The sequence below is a fragment of the Chiloscyllium plagiosum genome, unplaced genomic scaffold (assembly GCF_037043375.1).
Source record: "Chiloscyllium plagiosum isolate Xiang-an unplaced genomic scaffold, Cpla_swu_hap1 HiC_scaffold_31, whole genome shotgun sequence".
In the NCBI taxonomy this organism is placed as follows: domain Eukaryota; kingdom Metazoa; phylum Chordata; class Chondrichthyes; order Orectolobiformes; family Hemiscylliidae; genus Chiloscyllium; species Chiloscyllium plagiosum.
The window spans coordinates 1220939-1238519 of NW_028270169.1; the positions used below are offsets into that span (position 1 = coordinate 1220939).

At 43.7% G+C, this 17581-nt stretch overlaps 1 protein-coding gene across 15 annotated transcripts in view; it reads left to right on the top strand.

The window, feature by feature from the left end:
* ncor1 (nuclear receptor corepressor 1) overlaps positions 1–17581 on the top strand; it is a 411320-nt gene that overhangs the window by 324600 nt on the left and 69139 nt on the right. For all 15 annotated transcript variants that reach the window (XM_087977100.1, XM_087977101.1, XM_087977099.1 and 12 more), the window contains 2 exons: positions 95–199; positions 12265–12365. In XM_087977100.1, the coding sequence (XP_087833226.1) occupies positions 95–199; positions 12265–12365 (206 nt within the window). The remainder of the gene's footprint in view (positions 1–94; positions 200–12264; positions 12366–17581) is intronic.

Consider the following 17581-nt stretch of genomic DNA (forward strand, 5'->3'; position numbering starts at 1 on the left):
TGTTCTAAGAATGGAGATAAATTCAAGAAGCATTTTTGATTTGAGACATGAAAAAGAAATGTATTCATACAGTGCTTTATTTCTGATGTCCTAGGTCCATTACAGTTTATTAAACAAGAGGAACTGTCTCCCAGAAGCCAGAATCCACAACCGGAAGGTCTACTCTCCAGGGCTACTTATGAGACAAATGTGGTCAGAGGTAAGAGGAAAATGGAAAGATACATTCTCCTTGGAGGGAGTACATGTAAGTTTACAAGAATGGTACCTGGATTTAAGGGGTTAAGTTATGAGGAGATTATATAAATTAGGAATTAGTGTTCTGAGGGAGGGTCACTGGACCCAAAACGTTAACTCTGATTTCTCTCCACAGGTGCTGCCAGACCTGGCTGAAGTTTTCCAGCAATATCTGCTTTTGTTTCTGATTTCTAGCATCCACATCTCTTTAGGTTTTTATAAAATTAGGCCTGTTTTGTCTAGGGTTTGGAAGATTAAGGGGTGATCTGATCGGTCTTCCAGATGTTAATAAGAAAAACATAGAACATAGAACAATACAGCACAGAACAGGCCCTACAGCCCACGATGTTGTGCCGAACATTTGTCCTAGCTTAAGCACCTATCCTTGTACCTATCCAATTGCCGCTTAAAGATCACCAATGATTCTGACTCTGCCACTCCCACAGGCAGCGCATTCCATGCCCCCACCACTCTCTGGGTAAAGAACCTACCCCTGACATCCCCCCCTATATCTTCCACCCTTCACCTTAAATTTATGTCCCCTTGTAACACTCTGTTGTACCCGGGGGAAAAGTCTCTGACTGTCTACTCTATCTATTCCCCTGATCATCTTATAAACCTCTATCAAGTCACCCCTCATCCTTCTCCGTTCCAATGAGTAAAGGCCTAGCACTCTCAACCTATCCTCGTAGGACTTATTCTCCATTCCAGGCAACATCCTGGTAAATCTCCTCTGCACCCTCTCCAAAGCTTCCACATCTTTCCTAAAATGAGGTGACCAGAACTGCACACACTACTCCAAATGTGGCCTTACCAAGGTCCTATACAGCTGCAACATCACCTCACGACTCTTGAATTCAATCCCTCTGCTAATGAACGCTAATACACCATAGGCCTTCTTACAAGCTCTATCCACCTGAGAAGCAACTTTCAAAGATCTATGAACATAGACCCCAAGATCCCTCTGCTCCTCCACCTTACTAAGAACCCTGCATCATATCTAAGTCCCTTTGCAGGCGCCAACAGCCCTCCTCACTATCCACAACTCCACCAATCTTCGTATCGTCGGCAAATTTACTGACCCACCCTTCAACTCCCTCTTCCAAGTCATCAATAAAAATTACAAATAGCAGAGGACCCAGAACTGATCCCTGCGGAACTCCACTTGTAACTGGGCTCCAGGCTGAATATTTACCATCTACCACCACTCTCTGACTTCGACCGGTTAGCCAGTTCTCTATCCAACTGGCCAACCTTCCCACTATCCCATGCCTCCTGACTTTCCGCATAAGCCTACCATGGGGAACCTTATCAAATGCCTTACTAAAATCCATGTACACTACATCCACTGCTCTACCCTCATCCACATGCTTGGTCATCTCCTCAAAGAATTCAATAAGACTTGTAAGGCAAGACCTACCCCTCACAAATCCGTGCTGGTTGCCCTAATCAAGCAGTGTCTTTCCAGATACTCATAAATCCTATCCCTCAGTACCCTTTCTATTACTTTGCCTACCACCGAAGTAAGACTAACTGGCCTGTAATTCCCGGGGTTATCCCTATTCCCTTTTTTGAACAGGGGCACAACATTCACCACTCTCCAGTCCCCTGGCACCACCCCCATTGACAGTGAAGACGAAAAGATCATTGCCAACGGTTCTGCAATTTCCTCTCTTGCTTCCCACATAGACCTAGGATATATCCCGTCAGGCCCGGGGGACTTGTCTATCCTCAAGTTTTTCAAAATGCCCAGCACATCTTCCTTCCTAACAAGTATCTCCTCTAGCTTACCAGTCCGTTTCATACTCTCCTCTTCAACAATACGGTCCCTCTCATTTGTAAATACTGAAGAAAAGTACTCATTCAAGACGTCTCCTATCTCTTCCGACTCAATACACAGTCTCCCACTACTGTCCTTGATCGGACCTACCCTCGTTCTCGTCATTCTCATGTTTCTCACATACGCATTAAAAGCCTTGGGGATATCCTTGATCCTACCCGCCAAAGATTTTTAATGCCTTCTCTTATCTCTCCTAATCCCTTTCTTCAGCTCCCTCCTGGCTATCCTGTATCCCTCCAACGCTCTGTCTGAACCTTGTTTCCTCAACCTTATGTAAGCCTCCTTCTTCCTCTTTACAAGACATTCAACCTCCCTCGTCAACCAAGGTTCCCTCACACGACCATCTCTTTCCTGCCTGACAGGTACATACATATCAAGGACACGTCGTATCTGTTCCTTGAAAAAGTTCCACATTTCAATGACATCCTTCCCTGACAGCCTATGCTCCCAGTTTATGCTCCTCAGATCCTGTCTTGCAGCATTGTATTTACCCTTCCCCCAATTGTAAAACCTGCCATGTTGCACGCACCTATCTCTCTCCATAACCAAGGTGAAAGTCACAGAATTGTGGTCACCATCACCAAAATGCTCACCCACTAACAAGCCCATCATTTGTCGCGGTTCGTTACCAAGTACCGATATGGCCTCCCCTCTGGTCGGACAATCTACACACTGAGTTAGAAAAGCTTCATGGACACACTGCACAAACACCGCCCCGTCCAATCTACTTGATCTAAAGAGCTTCCAATCAATATTTGGAAAGTTGAAATCGCCCATGACTACTACCCTGTGGCTTCTGCACCTTTCCAAAATCTGTTTCCCAATCTGTTTCTCCACATCTCTGCTGCTATTGGGGGGCCTATAGTAAACACCCAACAAGGTGACTGCACCTTTCCTATTTCTGACTTCAGCCCATACTACCTCCAAAGGCAGATCCCCCTCGAACTGCCTTTCTGCAGCCATTATACCATTTCTAATTAGCAACGCCACCCCCCCCCCTCCTTTTTTACCACCCTCCCTAATCTTACTGAAACATCTGTAACCAGGAACCTCCAACAACCATTCCTGTCCCTCTTCTATCCACGTTTCCGGGATGGCCACAACATCGTAGTCCCAAGTACTGATCCACGCCTTAAGTTCACCCACCTTATTTCTGATACTCCTTGCGTTGAAGTATACACACTTGAGCCCATCTCTGTGTCCGCAAGTATTCCCTGTCAGTGCTACCTTCTCCACAGCCTCCCTACCTTCTTGGACATCCTGAAAAACAGCTAACCTACTTGCTGGGCTACAAGTCCGGATCCTATCCCCCTGCCAAATTAGTTTAAACCCTCCCGAAGAGTGCTTGCAAACCTACCTCCCAGGCTATTGGTGTCCTTCTGGTTCAGGTGTAATCTGTCCTGCTTGTACAGGTCCCACCTTCCCCAGAATGCAGTCCAATTGTCCAAATACCTGAATCCCTCCCTCCTACACCATTCTTGCAGCCACGTGTTCAACTGCACTCTCTCCCTATTCCTTGCTTCACTGTCACGTGGCACCGGCAACAACCCAGAGATGACGACTCTGTCCGTCCTAGCTTTTAGCTTCCAGCCTAATTCCCTGAGCTCCTGAATGACTTCCCCACCCCTCTTCCTACCTATGTCGTTGGTGCCAATGTGCACCACGACTTCTGGCTGCACACCCTCCCCCTTAAGGATTCTGAAGACACGGTCCGAGACATCTCAGACCCTGGCACCCGGGAGGCAACAAACCATCCGAGAGTCTTGCCCATGTCCACAGAACCGCCTGTCTGTCCCTCTAACTATAGAGTCTCCTATAATTAACGCTCTCCTTCTCTCCCCCTTTCCCTTCTGGGCCTCAGAGCTGGACCTCGTGCCAGAGAACCGGTCACTGCAGCTTACCCCTGCTAGGCTGATCCCCCCCCCCAACAGTGTCCAAAGTGGTATATTTATTGTTGAGGGGAACGACCTCAGGGGATCCCTGCACTGCCTGGTTCCTCCCTTTCCCACCTCTAACTGTTACCCAGCTACCTCTGTTCTCTGGCGTAACTATGACCCTGTAGCTTCTATCTATCAGCCACTCGAATAATCCTCAGTTCATCCAACTCCAGCTCCAGTTCCCTAACGCGGTCTGTGAGGAGCTGGAGCTGGCTGCACTTCCTGCAGGTGAAGTTGGCAGGAGCATCGGTGGTCACCCCTACCTCAAACATCCTGCAGGAGGAACATTCCACTGCCTGCGCTGCCATTACTCTACGCCTAGTCTCCAAAACAAGAACACTAAGTAGCTTACCTGTTCAACCGACTGAGTCCTTTTTTTTAGGTTAGAGGAGGCGGTAGGGTGGGAGACACTACACGTGTAGTGTCTCAGGTTCCTTCTCCACTCAAACGTCTTACCTTCCCAGAAGTCTCTGTTGACGACTTCCGGGTTCCCGCTCCTAGTTGAAAAAAAAACACAGACTGCAAAAAGAAAAACGTTAATTTAAACTGGTCTCCGCTTACCTTCCAGCTCCCCTTTCTGTGCACCCCCTGTAGCTCAGTTAAAGTAGCTGAAGATAAACTATTTCCACTAGTAGGGGATTCTAGAGCTAGGGTCATAGTCTAAAAATTAGGACTAGACTGTTCAGGAGAGATGTTAAGAAGAACTCTTATTCACCAAGTAAAATAGAGGTTTGGAACTTTTCCATTAATACTGGACAGGTTGTAAATTTTAAATCTGAGATTTAACATTTAAGCAAAGTTAAGCAAAGATATTAAGGGATATTGGCTAAATGCAGCTATGTGGATTTAGGACATAGATCAGCCTTGATCTCTTTGAATGGCAGAATAGGCTTGAAGGACTGAATGGCCTACTCCTGATCCTATTTAAATGTTCCTGTTTCTGAGAGCACAGCAGCCTTCTAACAATAGTAATTGGGTGGTAGTAGTGTAATGGTAAAGTCTAGGAATCTGGAAGCCCAGCTAATGTTCCAGGGCCATAGTTTTGAATCCTCCAGCAGGGCAGATGGTAAAATTTGAATTCCATAAAACCTGTCATTGAAAGCTCGCCTTATGGCGACCGTGTAACCATTGCTAAGTATGGTAAAAACTGAGTTAAGTTCACTCATCCTTCAGGGAAGAAATTCTGCCATCCTTAACCTGGTCTGGCCTACATGTGACTTCCGATTATCAGCAATGTGGTTGGTTCTTAACTGCCTTCTGCTTAATTAGAGATTTGGAATAAATGTTGGCTTCATCAATGACCCCACTCATGCACATGAATGAAAATTTTGATAAATGAGTTCTGGAGCATGTGACAGTAGCTGTATTCAATTACTTGCACTTACTGGTAATTACTCTGGCAGCATTTGCATCAGTGATTTAGTATATATTCAGATAGACTCGAGGGGTTCCAGACACCCACATTCACTCATCTGCTCACGGTTCAAAACAGAGGTCAGCACTTAAAGCTGGACAGGAAAGGTTTGATTAGGAATGGCTATTGCGGAACTTAGTCATAATGTACAGAGAAGACCATTGAACCATTGCACCAATTCCAACCCATCACACTATGCCATTTTGCAGTAGTTGGCCCATAGCCTTGAATGTTACAACACTTCAAGTACTCATCCATGTAATTTTTAAAGGTTGGAGTGAAGAGCTTTTCAATTCTAATCCAAGATGGGGCGGAGTAGCAGGGCTGCATGTCGACTCTTGCCCGGTGCCCATCTGCCCCTATGAGCTTGCTTACTTTTTTTCTTTTTCTCACCTCTCTTGTTCTTTTTTATTTCGTCTTTTCTTTGGAGCCTTTTGTGGCGGGTGATTCGGCAAAATTGCCTTAGCAGCTGTGATCAGAATGGCAATTCGCCCCAGCACTCGGTAGCGGACGATGTTCCTCGCAGTGACTAGAGGTGGCAGCAGCAGTAGCAACAGGGACATTCAGGGCTGGCAACGGTAGCAATGCTCCTCCACAATCGGAGGTGATGGTGGCAACAGACGTTTCAAGATGGTGACGCCAGCAAGGCAACATCTCGGAGGAGGGTGGCCACAGCCTGGTCTTGTCTGGCAACGGAGCCAGGAATTCCTCTTTGCAATAGGCCTAGAGTGGGTGGTATAGTGTTGGTGAGGCAGCAGCAACAGCATGGTATGCCTGGAGCCAGGATTCCTGGTGTCATCGTAGTTGCAGCTGAACTAGGGACTTCCGGTTATGGGGCGAGTGTGGGATCAGCATGGGACCCTACATCGATGGTGGTGAGGTGGGCCCAGCAGCGAAGTGGTGGTGCCTAAAGAATGGCGACTCCTATGTTGGTGGATCCCACACAGGTGGCAGCGAAGCTGTGGAGGAGGGATGACGCCGCAGGTGTCATTGGTGAGCCAGCTCAGGACTCTCAGTTATATCTTATATCCTTTTGATTGTTAAACTATTCAAAACAGTGCCAGATTGTGGTGATTGTTGAAGCTTTTCACTGTCTTTTATTATATTATTCTTTATAAAATGCAAGTGACAAATGAATCAGACTTTCTTTACCATCTTGGTTCTTCCAAATCCTTTGGTTCTCAGTTGTGAAAGCTGGTGTTTTGTGGCTCTAAACCAAGCAACTCCAGGTGATAAATATGAATTCAGAGTTTTTGTAGATCATTCAGTGCCTCACACCTGCTCCACAATTCAGTAAGATCATAGACTAATCTATTTGTATTTTGTATTCTACATTTCCACCTACTCCCAATCAGCTTTGATTCTATTACCTATCAAAACATTATCTACCTCTGCCTTAAATTACTTCAACTACTTCACCCCACTTGCCTTCTGAGGCAGAGAGCTCCAAAATCTCTCAACCATCCAAGAGAATGAACTTTTAAACTCCACCTAGTTCTGGACTTTTCCACAAATAGAAACATTGGACTGACTTTAACAAGAAATCAGCGACATGTCAGTTTGGGGATTTCATGGAGAGTTTGTCTCTGTGAGCCTGAGAAAGTTTGTCTCTGTAATCCTGAGAAAGTGTTACTCACTTCATTACCTGTGCACCACACTTCTCGGGCAGCCTATTCATGCTATTTTATGCTGAGCAATGTGGAAGTACTTGCCTCTGCCATTGCCATTTTTAACGCCCATCTGTGCACATGTCAAGCCCTGTCAGCTAACGAACAGTCCTCCACACTGTACATAATGAGTGGGGAAACAAAAATTGCGCACTTCTGAAAGCACTTCAATGCACTTACAAGTGCACATTCATAAATATATTGCTATTTTACATCCTCACCTGTCTGACAGTTATTGTATTGTAGACAGACAGGAGGCTTGAAGAACACAGCAAGCCAGGCAACATCAGGGGGGTGAAGAAGTCCATGCTTCAGGTATAACTTCTTCAGGACCAGATGTGGGGGTAGGAGGAGCTATAGATAATGGGGAGGGGGGGAAAGTAGCATAATGGTGAGGTAGTGATAGGTGAACACAGGTAGTGGTTATAACCTGGTTGGTCGATGGGAGGGATGAATCCAGTTGGTAGCTAGAAGAAAGAGTCAGTAGGTGGAACAGAAGGGAGGGGCAGGGCTGGAAAGGGAGCTGGGGGGTGGGTGGGTGGGAAGGTTATTCGAAATTGGAGAACTCGATGTTAAGTCCTCCAGACGGAAGATGAAGTGTTGTTCCTCCAATTTGCAGTCTGCATAGAATCCATTTCCTCAATAAACAGTTTTATCTTGACTCAACAGTTGTTGTAATGCCCACTATAAGAGCCAGATTACATACATTACCTATGCTTTGTGTCATCCCATCTTAGGACCCAGGATGAGTGAATGGTACTCCCCTGTTACCCAGTGTAGCCTAATATCTTCTCATTGTGGGACCATCACATAATGGAAAGACTTCAAATGATTGAAAACATTCACTTTTATTCAACAACAGCAAAATCAAAGATGAAACGAGCCAAAAAGACTATTTTCTTCTCAGAACAGAGGGAAACAAATTCATGGTCAATGATCATAGCATCTTGGCCACAGCAACAATAACTAACCAATTTTTGGTAAATCAAAAACAAGAAGAGTAATATAATCAGTTGGCATTCATATCACACATAAATGATGCTTTATCGTAGTCCTCCATACAATCAGACTTGGGTGACTCTGAAAAGAAGGATTATGAATGCTTTATTCCAATGTATGTAACACAAGCCAGGCCATCAAATACAATGAAAGAGTGTGGCAAAATTACTGATGCTCACTCCCCGAAAGAAACTCCCAAACCATGCAAGATATGCAGCAGTACATGCAAGAAAACTTTGTCAAATACTTAAGATCTTTGATTTTATTTGTGAATTGTGGCCTGCAGGTTGCTGCTTTTAATACTGTCTGTGATCACTTCTGCTTCACAGTGATAACTGTGATCAGTCTGTAATGACCAATGACATGGTCAAGGTTCTCTATGACCAGGACTTATATTTATAAGACGTAGGAGCAGAAATAGACCATTCAGTCCATCTCATCTGCCCTGCATTCAGTGAGTTTATAGCTGATCTAATAATCTTCAACTCCACTTTCCTGCCTAATCCCTATAATCCTTGATTTCCTTACTAATTAAAAACCTGTCTATCTTGGTCTTGAATATACTTGAGCCTTGACATTCTCTACAGTAAAGAATTCCACAGATTTGCTATTTTCTGAGAGGGAGAATTCCTCTTCATCTCTGTCTTAAATGTGCAGCCCCTTATTCTGAGAATATGCCCACTGGAGCCACACTGTCCCACAAGGGCAAACAATCTTTCTGAATCTATCCTGTCAAGCCCCCAATTATCTTGTAAGTTTCAATAAGGTTTCCTCTCATTCTTCTAAGCCCCAACCTACTCAATATTTCTTCCGAAGAAAATGCCTCCATATCCAAAATCAATCTGGACTGCTTCCAATTCTTTCCTTGGATAAGGAGACCAAAAATGTTCACAACATTCCAGGTGTGATCTGACTACTACCTTGTCCAGATTTTCCTGTTCAATAATCCATTACCTTTGGAACAGAGGTCAACACTCCATTTGTCTTGCCCACCACCTGCTGAACTAGTATGCTAGCTTTTTGTGAATCATGTAAAAGGACCCTCAAATCTATCTGTGGGGCAGCTTTCCACAGTCTTTCCTCATTTAAATAATATTCAACTGTTCTATCTTTCCTGCCAAAGTGCATAATGTTAGAGCTGAAAAGATTTGGTGGTATAGCGATAATGTCACTGTACTAATACTCCAGAACCCTGGTCTAATGTTCAAAGAACATAGATTCGAGTTCACCTATATCTGAATTATATAAAAATTTTGAATAAATGGTGACCGTGTAGCTGTTGTCAATTGTAAAAACCCATTTGGTTCACTAATACCCTTTAGGGACGGAAATCTGTCGTTCTTATCTGGTCTGGCCTATAGGTGACCCTCTGCAATTTGGGTGGCTCTTAATTACCTTCCTGACAATAAGGAATGGGGAATAAATACTGGTCTAGCCATTGAGGTCCACATCCCATGAACAAATTTAAAAATATCCCACATTATACACCATTTTCCAAGCTTTTACAATTTGTTAATCTGACTGTATCCCATTGTAGACTCTTTGTGTCATCCTCATTACTTGCCTTTGCATCTGTTTTTGTGTCATCAACAAACTTGGTAGTATGTTCACTTCCTTATTCCAATCATTAGTATATATTGTAAGTATTTGTGGCCTCAGCACGGACCCCTCTGCTGTCATAGGTTGCCATCCTGAAAATGCACCCCTTGTCTCAACTGTGGCTTCTTGTCATCAGTTATTTCTCAATCCATGCTCATGTATTACTTATAGCCTAATGTGTGCCACCTTAACATATGCCTTCTGAAAATGCAAATACATTGCATCCACTGCTTTCCCTTCCTCTATCCTGCATGTTACCTACTCAAAGAATTCTAATAAGTTTGTCAAGCATGATTTCCAAGTTGTGTAGCCATGTAAACTCTGCTTAATTATGTATTTCTCAATGCTCTGTTGTTACCACCCTTTATAAGAGACTCTGACATCTTACCGATCACAGCTGTAAAGCTAACTGGCCTATAATTACCTATTTTAGTATGCCACCCGTTTTGAATAAGGATGTGTTACTTGGGTGTTTTCCAATTCTCTGAGACTTTTGCTAAATCTAAGGTTTCCTAGATGATTACTACCAGTGCTCCTGCAATTTCTGTAGTTGCTTACTTAAAAGGTCTAGGATGCTACCCATCAGGTCCAGGGGACGTTATCAGCCTTTAGCCCCATTAGTATCTGTAATACTTTTCTCTAGTGAGAGTGATTATGGTTTTTTTCCTCTCCCCTTTTGCCCCTTTATTATTTAGTAGTTTTAAAATGTTAATATCCTCTTCTGTGAAGGTTGATGCAAAATATTTATTGAACACTTCTCCCATTTACTGGGTCCCAATATTATTTTCCAGCCTCATTTCCAAAAGCTTTGTGTTGACTTTAACCACTCTTTTTTTTCCTATTTAGCTAGTTAAAGAAGCTCTTGCTGTCCATTTTTACATTGCTGGCTAGTTTGCTGTCCGTTTATTTTCTCCCCCTTTTTTTCATCACTTTTTTAAAAATTTCCCAATCTTCTGGTTTACTCCCAATCTTTGTTGCATTTTTGTTTTATTTTCTTTCAATTTGACATGCACCTTAACTTCCTTGGTTCACCATGTTTGGTTTACAACTTCCTGGGATTTCTTCTTGCTGGGTATATCTTTGTTGTGAGTCATAAACAATTATAGAACATAGAAGAATACAGCACAGTACAGGCCCTTTGGCCCTCGATGTTGCGCCGATCCAAGCCCACCTAACCTACACTAGTCCACTATCCTCCATATGCCTATCCAATGCCCGCTTAAATGCCCATAAAGAGGGAGAGTCCACATTTAATTATCTTAAATGTATGCCACTGTTCCTTAACTATCTTGCCTGCTAAATTCCTTTCCCAGTCCACTCCAGCCAACTGAGCCCTCATGTCTCTGTGATTGCTCTTATTTAAATTTAGCACAATTGTTTCTATCCAAAATGTCTCATTGTCTAACTGAATACGTAATTGTACAGTGTTAAGGTCACTGTTCCTGAGAGACTCTTTTATTCTGACAATATTTATTAAGCCTGTTCATTACACATTCCAAGATCTAAAGTAGCCTAAACCCTGGTTGGATCCACAACGTATTGTTCTCTAAAACTGAACTGAATGCACTACAAATTCTTCATATTGGCCAACCCACTATCACGCTATCCAGTGCTACTAGATTTGTACTACTTGCATTGGACGCATGTCGATCACTCCCACTAGTGACTTCTTTTTCCTATTGTTCTTCATCTCAACCTAAATCGATACTACGTTCTGATTTCCAAAAGCAAGGTAATTGCTAACTCTTCAATCGCAACTTAATTTAGGAATTAAGTGACCCATGCCTTTACCGAGCTTCCTATTCTTGAATGTCATCCACCACTTAACATTCCAAACTCAATCCTTGTAATCCTGCAGCTATACCTCCATAATAGCTGTTGGATCATATTTTCTCACTTCAATATGTGCTGTCAGAAGATTTGCTTTGTTATGAATGCTACAGTCATTGAGATGCACAGCTTTTAGATTCATTTTTTGTTATCTTTAGAGCATTTACTCTTCACTGGTGGTATATTCTTAGTTTTGTTTTTGTCAATCCCTTTCTGCCATTCTCTGACCTTTTTATTTTTCACATTAGAATTTTTCTCTCCTGCCTCAACTGTATTCCTTAATTTCTTACATTTATCCACATTTGACCTTCCAGTGCCAGTTTGCTCAGGTAGTAATCTAGAGTTCATTACCTATGAGGTTGTGCTTTCTTATTTCAGCTCTTAACTATACTGTCTCAGGCAGAATCTCTTTCTGAGCTGTACCTACTTTGTTAGTACCAAGGTGAACCATTACCATTGCATCCTCCCCTTCCCACTGTAATATGGAATTAAGCACATCAACTGTAGTGTACAGCTTGTACTATAAGTCCTGTGATTCGGTGATTTTTAAATATAGTTGTATTCACCAGAGAGACAGGCAGAAAACCCAGCAAGTAAATCACGAATGTTAAATTTTTAATTGTTTTCCTCTTCGGTTCTAAACAAAGCATTTTGTTGCTTTGATCAACTTTACTGGAACTACACATTCATGTGACACAGTAATTGATGAGGAGAACCTGATGTTGTTAACTGCTCTTCATACAGGTGGTCCGATGGCAAACATCCAGGAAGCAAGTCTAACACGAAGCAGCCCAGCAAGCAAGGTTTCTGCGGAACCACCTTCTTATCGAGGTTCCATCACTCAGGTATTTACATGTAACACTCTCATATCCACTTCACTTGTTACAGTGGTTAGTGTAGACTGGCAGAAAGTTACATGTATATTGTGTGGATAGCATATGCTCCAGTTTGTACACTGAAGTCTGAGCACATTCTTGTGCCTGTATGGTCAGATTTCCCTGTTTCCCTTACTAGGTTTTCACGTTTTTTCTTTATGGTGAACCTGCTACAAATATTGAGGTTGCTCTGTGAGTATTAGTGCTCTTCATGGCATTCCCTGAGAGTGAGAGTATCAGTACTTACCCCAAGGAATCATTCTTAGCTGCTCAGATATTTTCTTTATATAGAAACTAAAATATAATACTTTGCTTAGTCAGCAGAGGGACCTGGTATGTGAGTCACCTGATGTTGGTATGCAGGGTACAGTAAGTGATTCGGAAGATAAATGGAAGGTTGACATTTATTGCAGGTGGAATTGAATGCAAAAACAATAAAAAAGAGTTATTGCAGCAGTTATAAAGGCACTGTGGGACCATGTACTAAATGCTATGTACAGTTTTGGTTTCCTTATTTGGAAAATTGTGTAATTGTGTTAGAACCCATCCAGAGAAGCTTCATTAGGTATGTTTCTGGGCTGGAGGATTTATTTTATTGTGCAAGGATAAATTAACCTCACTTAAACCCATTGGAATTTTGCAGACTTGAAAGTGATTTTAGAACATAGAACAGTACAGCACAATACAGGCTTTTTGGCAGTTGATGTTGTGTCAACCTTCTATCCTTCTCTAAGATCTAACTAACCTGGATGTAGGTTTGTTCGCTGAACTGGAAGCTTCAGTTTCATCACCATATTAGGTAACATCCTCAGTGAGCCTCAGGATGAAGCACTGCTGGTGTTTCCTGCTTTCTATTTATATATGTTTGGGTTTCCTTGGGTTGATGTCATTTCCTATTCTTTTTCTCAGTGGGTGGTAAATGGGATCCAAATCAATGTGTTTGGTGATAGAGTTCCGGTTGGAATACCATGCTTCTAGGAATTCTCGTGCATATCTCTGTTTGGCTTGTCCTAGGATGGATGTGTTGTCCCAAACATGTATAAATAGAAAATAAGAAACAGCAGCAGTGCTTCATCCGGAGGCTCACTGAAGATGTTACCTAATATGGTGACAAAATGTCTGAAAATGAACCTTCCAGCTCAGCAAGCAGACCTACATCCAGAACCTCAGCATGAGCTACAAATCTTCTCAAGACATCTAACTAACCTACATACCTTCATTTTACTATCATTCTTGTGCCTATCCAAAAGTCATTGAAATGTCCCTAATGTATCTGACTCTATTACCACCGTTGGCAGTGTATTACACGCATCCACCACTCTGTGTAAAGAACCTACCTCTGACATCTTCCCCAAACCTTCCTCCAATCACCTTAAAATGATGCCCCCTTGTGATAACCATTTCTATCCTGCGAAAAAGTCTCTGACTGTTTATTCTATCTCTGCTTCTCTACACCTCCTATCAAATCGCTCTCACCCTCCTTTGCTCCAGTGAGAAAAGCCTTCGTTCCCTCAACCTTTCTTCATAAGACATGCCCTCCTGTCCAGGCAGCATCCTGGTAAATCCTCTCTGCACCGTCTCTAAAGGTTCAGCATCCTTCCTATAATGAGGCAACCCAAACTGAACACAATATCCCAAGTGTGGTCTAACAAGAACTCTATAGAGCTGCAGCATAACCTCATAGCTCTTAAACTCAATTCCTCCTGCTAATGAAAGCCAACGCACCATACACATTCTTAACAACCCTATGAACTTGGGTGGCAACTTTGAGGGATCTATGGACATGGACCCCAAGATCCTTCTGTTCCTCCACACTGCCAGAAATCGTGTCTTTAACCCTGTATTCTGTATTCAAATTTGATCTTCCAAAATTAATGACTTAACACTTTTCCAGGTTGAAATCCATTTGTCACTTACCAGCACAGTTCAGCATCCTGTCAATGTCCTGTTGCAATTTACAATATCCCGCCACACTGTCCACCATTCCTCCAACCTTTGTCATCGGCAAACTTGCTAACCCACCCTTTCACTTCCTCATCCAAGTCATTTATAAAAATCACAAAGAGTAGCAGTCTCAGAATAGATCCCTCCAAAACACCACTGATCACCGAGCTCCAGACTGAATACTTTCTGTCTGCTACCACTATCTGTCTTCTACGGGCCAGGCAATTCTGTTTCCAGACAGCTAAATTTCCCTGTATCCCATGCCTCCTTACTTTCTGAATGAGCATACCATGGGGGAACCTTATCAAATGCCTTGCTAAAATCCATGTACACTACATCCACTGCTTTACCTTCATCAATGTGTTTTGTCATATTGTAAAAGAATTCATTAAGGTTTGTGAGGCATGATCTTCCCCTCGCAAAGCTATGCTGACTATCTCTGATCAAACTATGCTTTTTAAATGAATCGTAAATTCTGTCTCTCAGAATCCTCTCAAATATGCCCACCACTGATATAAGACTGTCTGGTCTGTAGTTCCTAGGATTATCCCTATTCCCTTTCTTGAACAAGGGAATAATATTTGCCACCTTCCAATCATCTGGCATTACTCCAAAGGTCAGTGAGGACACCAAGAGCATTGCCAAAGGCGCAGCAATCTCCTCCCTTGCTTCCTGCAGCAACCTAGGGTATATCCCGTCTGGACCAGGGGATTTATCTATTCTTATGTTTTTCAAAGTTTTCAGCACATCCTCCTTCTTGACATCAACCTGTTCGAGCATATCAGTCTGTTTCACTCTGTCCTCAGAAATGTCAAGGTCCCTCTCAGTAGTGAACACTGAAGCAAAGTATTCATTAAGGACCACCCTTGCAACCTGTGACTCCAGGCACAAGTTCCCTCCGCTATCCCTGATCGGCTCTACCCTCACTCTGGCCATCGTCTTGGTCTTCACATAAGTGTAGAACGCCTTAAGAGTTTTCCTGACTCTTCCCCGCTAAAGCTTTTTCATGCCCCCTTCTAGATCTCCTAAGTCCATTCTTCAGGTCCTTCCTGGCTACCTTGTAACCCTCTAGAGCCCTTTCTGATCATTGCCTCCTCAAGCTTAAGTAAGCTTCCTTCTTCCCCTTGACTAGATGCTAGACATCTTTTTTCTCCCAAGGTTCCTTCACCCTACCATCCCTTCCTTGCCTCAGTGGGACAAACCTATCCAGCACTATCAGCAAGTGCTCCCTAAACCACCACCATATTTCAGTCTCGCCTTTTCCTAAGATCATCTGTTTCTTATTTAGATGCTCCAGTTCCTGCCCAATAGCGTTGTAATTCCCATTGTCCCAATTAAATACTTTCGCACACTGTCTGCTTCTATCCCTCTCCGTGAGTATAGTAAAGGTCAGGGAATTGTGATCACTATCACCAAAATGCTCTCCCACCGAGAGATCTGACACCTGGCCTGGTTCGTTGCCAAGCACTAAATCCAATATGGTATTCCCTGTAGTCGGCCTATCTACATATTGAGTCAGGAATCCTTCCTGGGCACACCTGATAAAAACCTCTCCACCCAAACAATTTGAACTAAGGAGGATCCGATCAATATTAGTGAAGTTAAAGTCACCCATGACAACAACCCTGTTACTTCTGCACCTGTCCAAAATCTGCCTCCCAATCTGCTCCACCAAGTCTCTGTTAGTATTGTGGAGTCTGTAGAAAACTGCCAATAAAGTGACTGCTCCCTTCCTGTTTCTGACTTCCACCCGTACTGACTCTGTGGACAAACCCTCCTCGATGACCTCCCTTTCTACAGCTGTGATGCTATCCCTCATTAGCAAAGCCATTCCCCTATCTCTTTACTCCCACCCCTGGCCATTCCTTTTGAAACATGTAAACCCTGGAACATCCAACAATCATTCCTGCCCCTGTGATATCCAAGTCTCCATAATGGCCACAACATCTTGCGTTAAAATAGGCACACTTCAACCCATCACACTGACTGAAACTTTCTGCCCTTCTTCACAGACTCTCTGCATGCTGTATCTGGTTGTTCAGTAGTTACTCCATCCTCAGATCCGTAGCTCCAGTTCCCATCCCCCTGCCGAACTAGTTTAAAACCTCCCGAAGAGCTCTAGCAAATCTCCTGCTCAGGATATTGGTGCCCCTCCAGTTCAGGTGCAACCCGTCCTTCTTGCCCGGTTCCACCTTCCCTAGAAGATATCCCAATGATCCACATATCTGAAGCCTTCCCTCCTACACCAGTCCTGCAGCCATGTTTTCATCTCTGTATTCCTAGTCTCACTCGCTTGTGGCTCCGGTAGCAATCCTGAAATTACTTTACTCTGCTTGTTCTGCCCTTTAGCTTCCAAGTTAACTCTCTATATTCACTTTTCAGGTCCTCATCCCTTTTCCGAGCTATGTCATTGGTACCATTTGTGCCACGACTTCTGGTTGCTCTCCCTCCCCTTTAAGAATCCTGTAGACTCGATTTGAGACGTCCCTGACACTGGCACCAGGGAGGAAACATACCATCTAGGAGTCTCATTCGCAACCATGGAATCTCTTGTCTGTTTCTCTCATCATTGAATCTCCTATCACTATCGCTGTCGTATTCTCTGCCCTTCCTTCTGAGCCACAGAGACCTGGCCACTGAGGCTTTCCCCTGGTAGGTCGTGCTGCCAACAGTATCCAAAACAGTATACTTATTGTGAGGGGGTTGGCCACTGGGTGTCCCTGCGCTGTCTGCCTATTCCCTTTCCCTCTCCTGACAGTCACCCTGTAGCCTTTATTCTATAACATAGGTCTGACTGCCTCTGTGTAGCTCCTCTCTATCATCCCCTCAACCTCCCCTCTGCCCCAGGGTCTTTTGTTTTGGTTAGAGGAGGTTCATCCTCTAATGATCGGAAGTTCATCCAGCTCCAGTTCCGTCATGCAGTTTGTGAAGAGCTGGAGTCGGGTACACTTCTCACATCAGGAACACTAATGGTGACCCTTACCTCTCACATCCTGAAAGTGGAGCATGCAACTGCCCTAGCCTCCATCCCCTCTGCCCCAGGGTCTTTTGTTTTGGTTAGAGGAGGTGGAAAGGTGGGAGACACTGCATGATGTGTCTCGAGTTTAGCCAGCAGTTCCCGTATCCACATCCACTCCTGTTGAGCCTTCCCAGCAGCCCCTGGTCCGTGCTCTCACCACTCCTGTTACTGCGTTTTATTCAAACAATCCCAGACAGGGCTGGATAGGGAATTCCTTTGCACA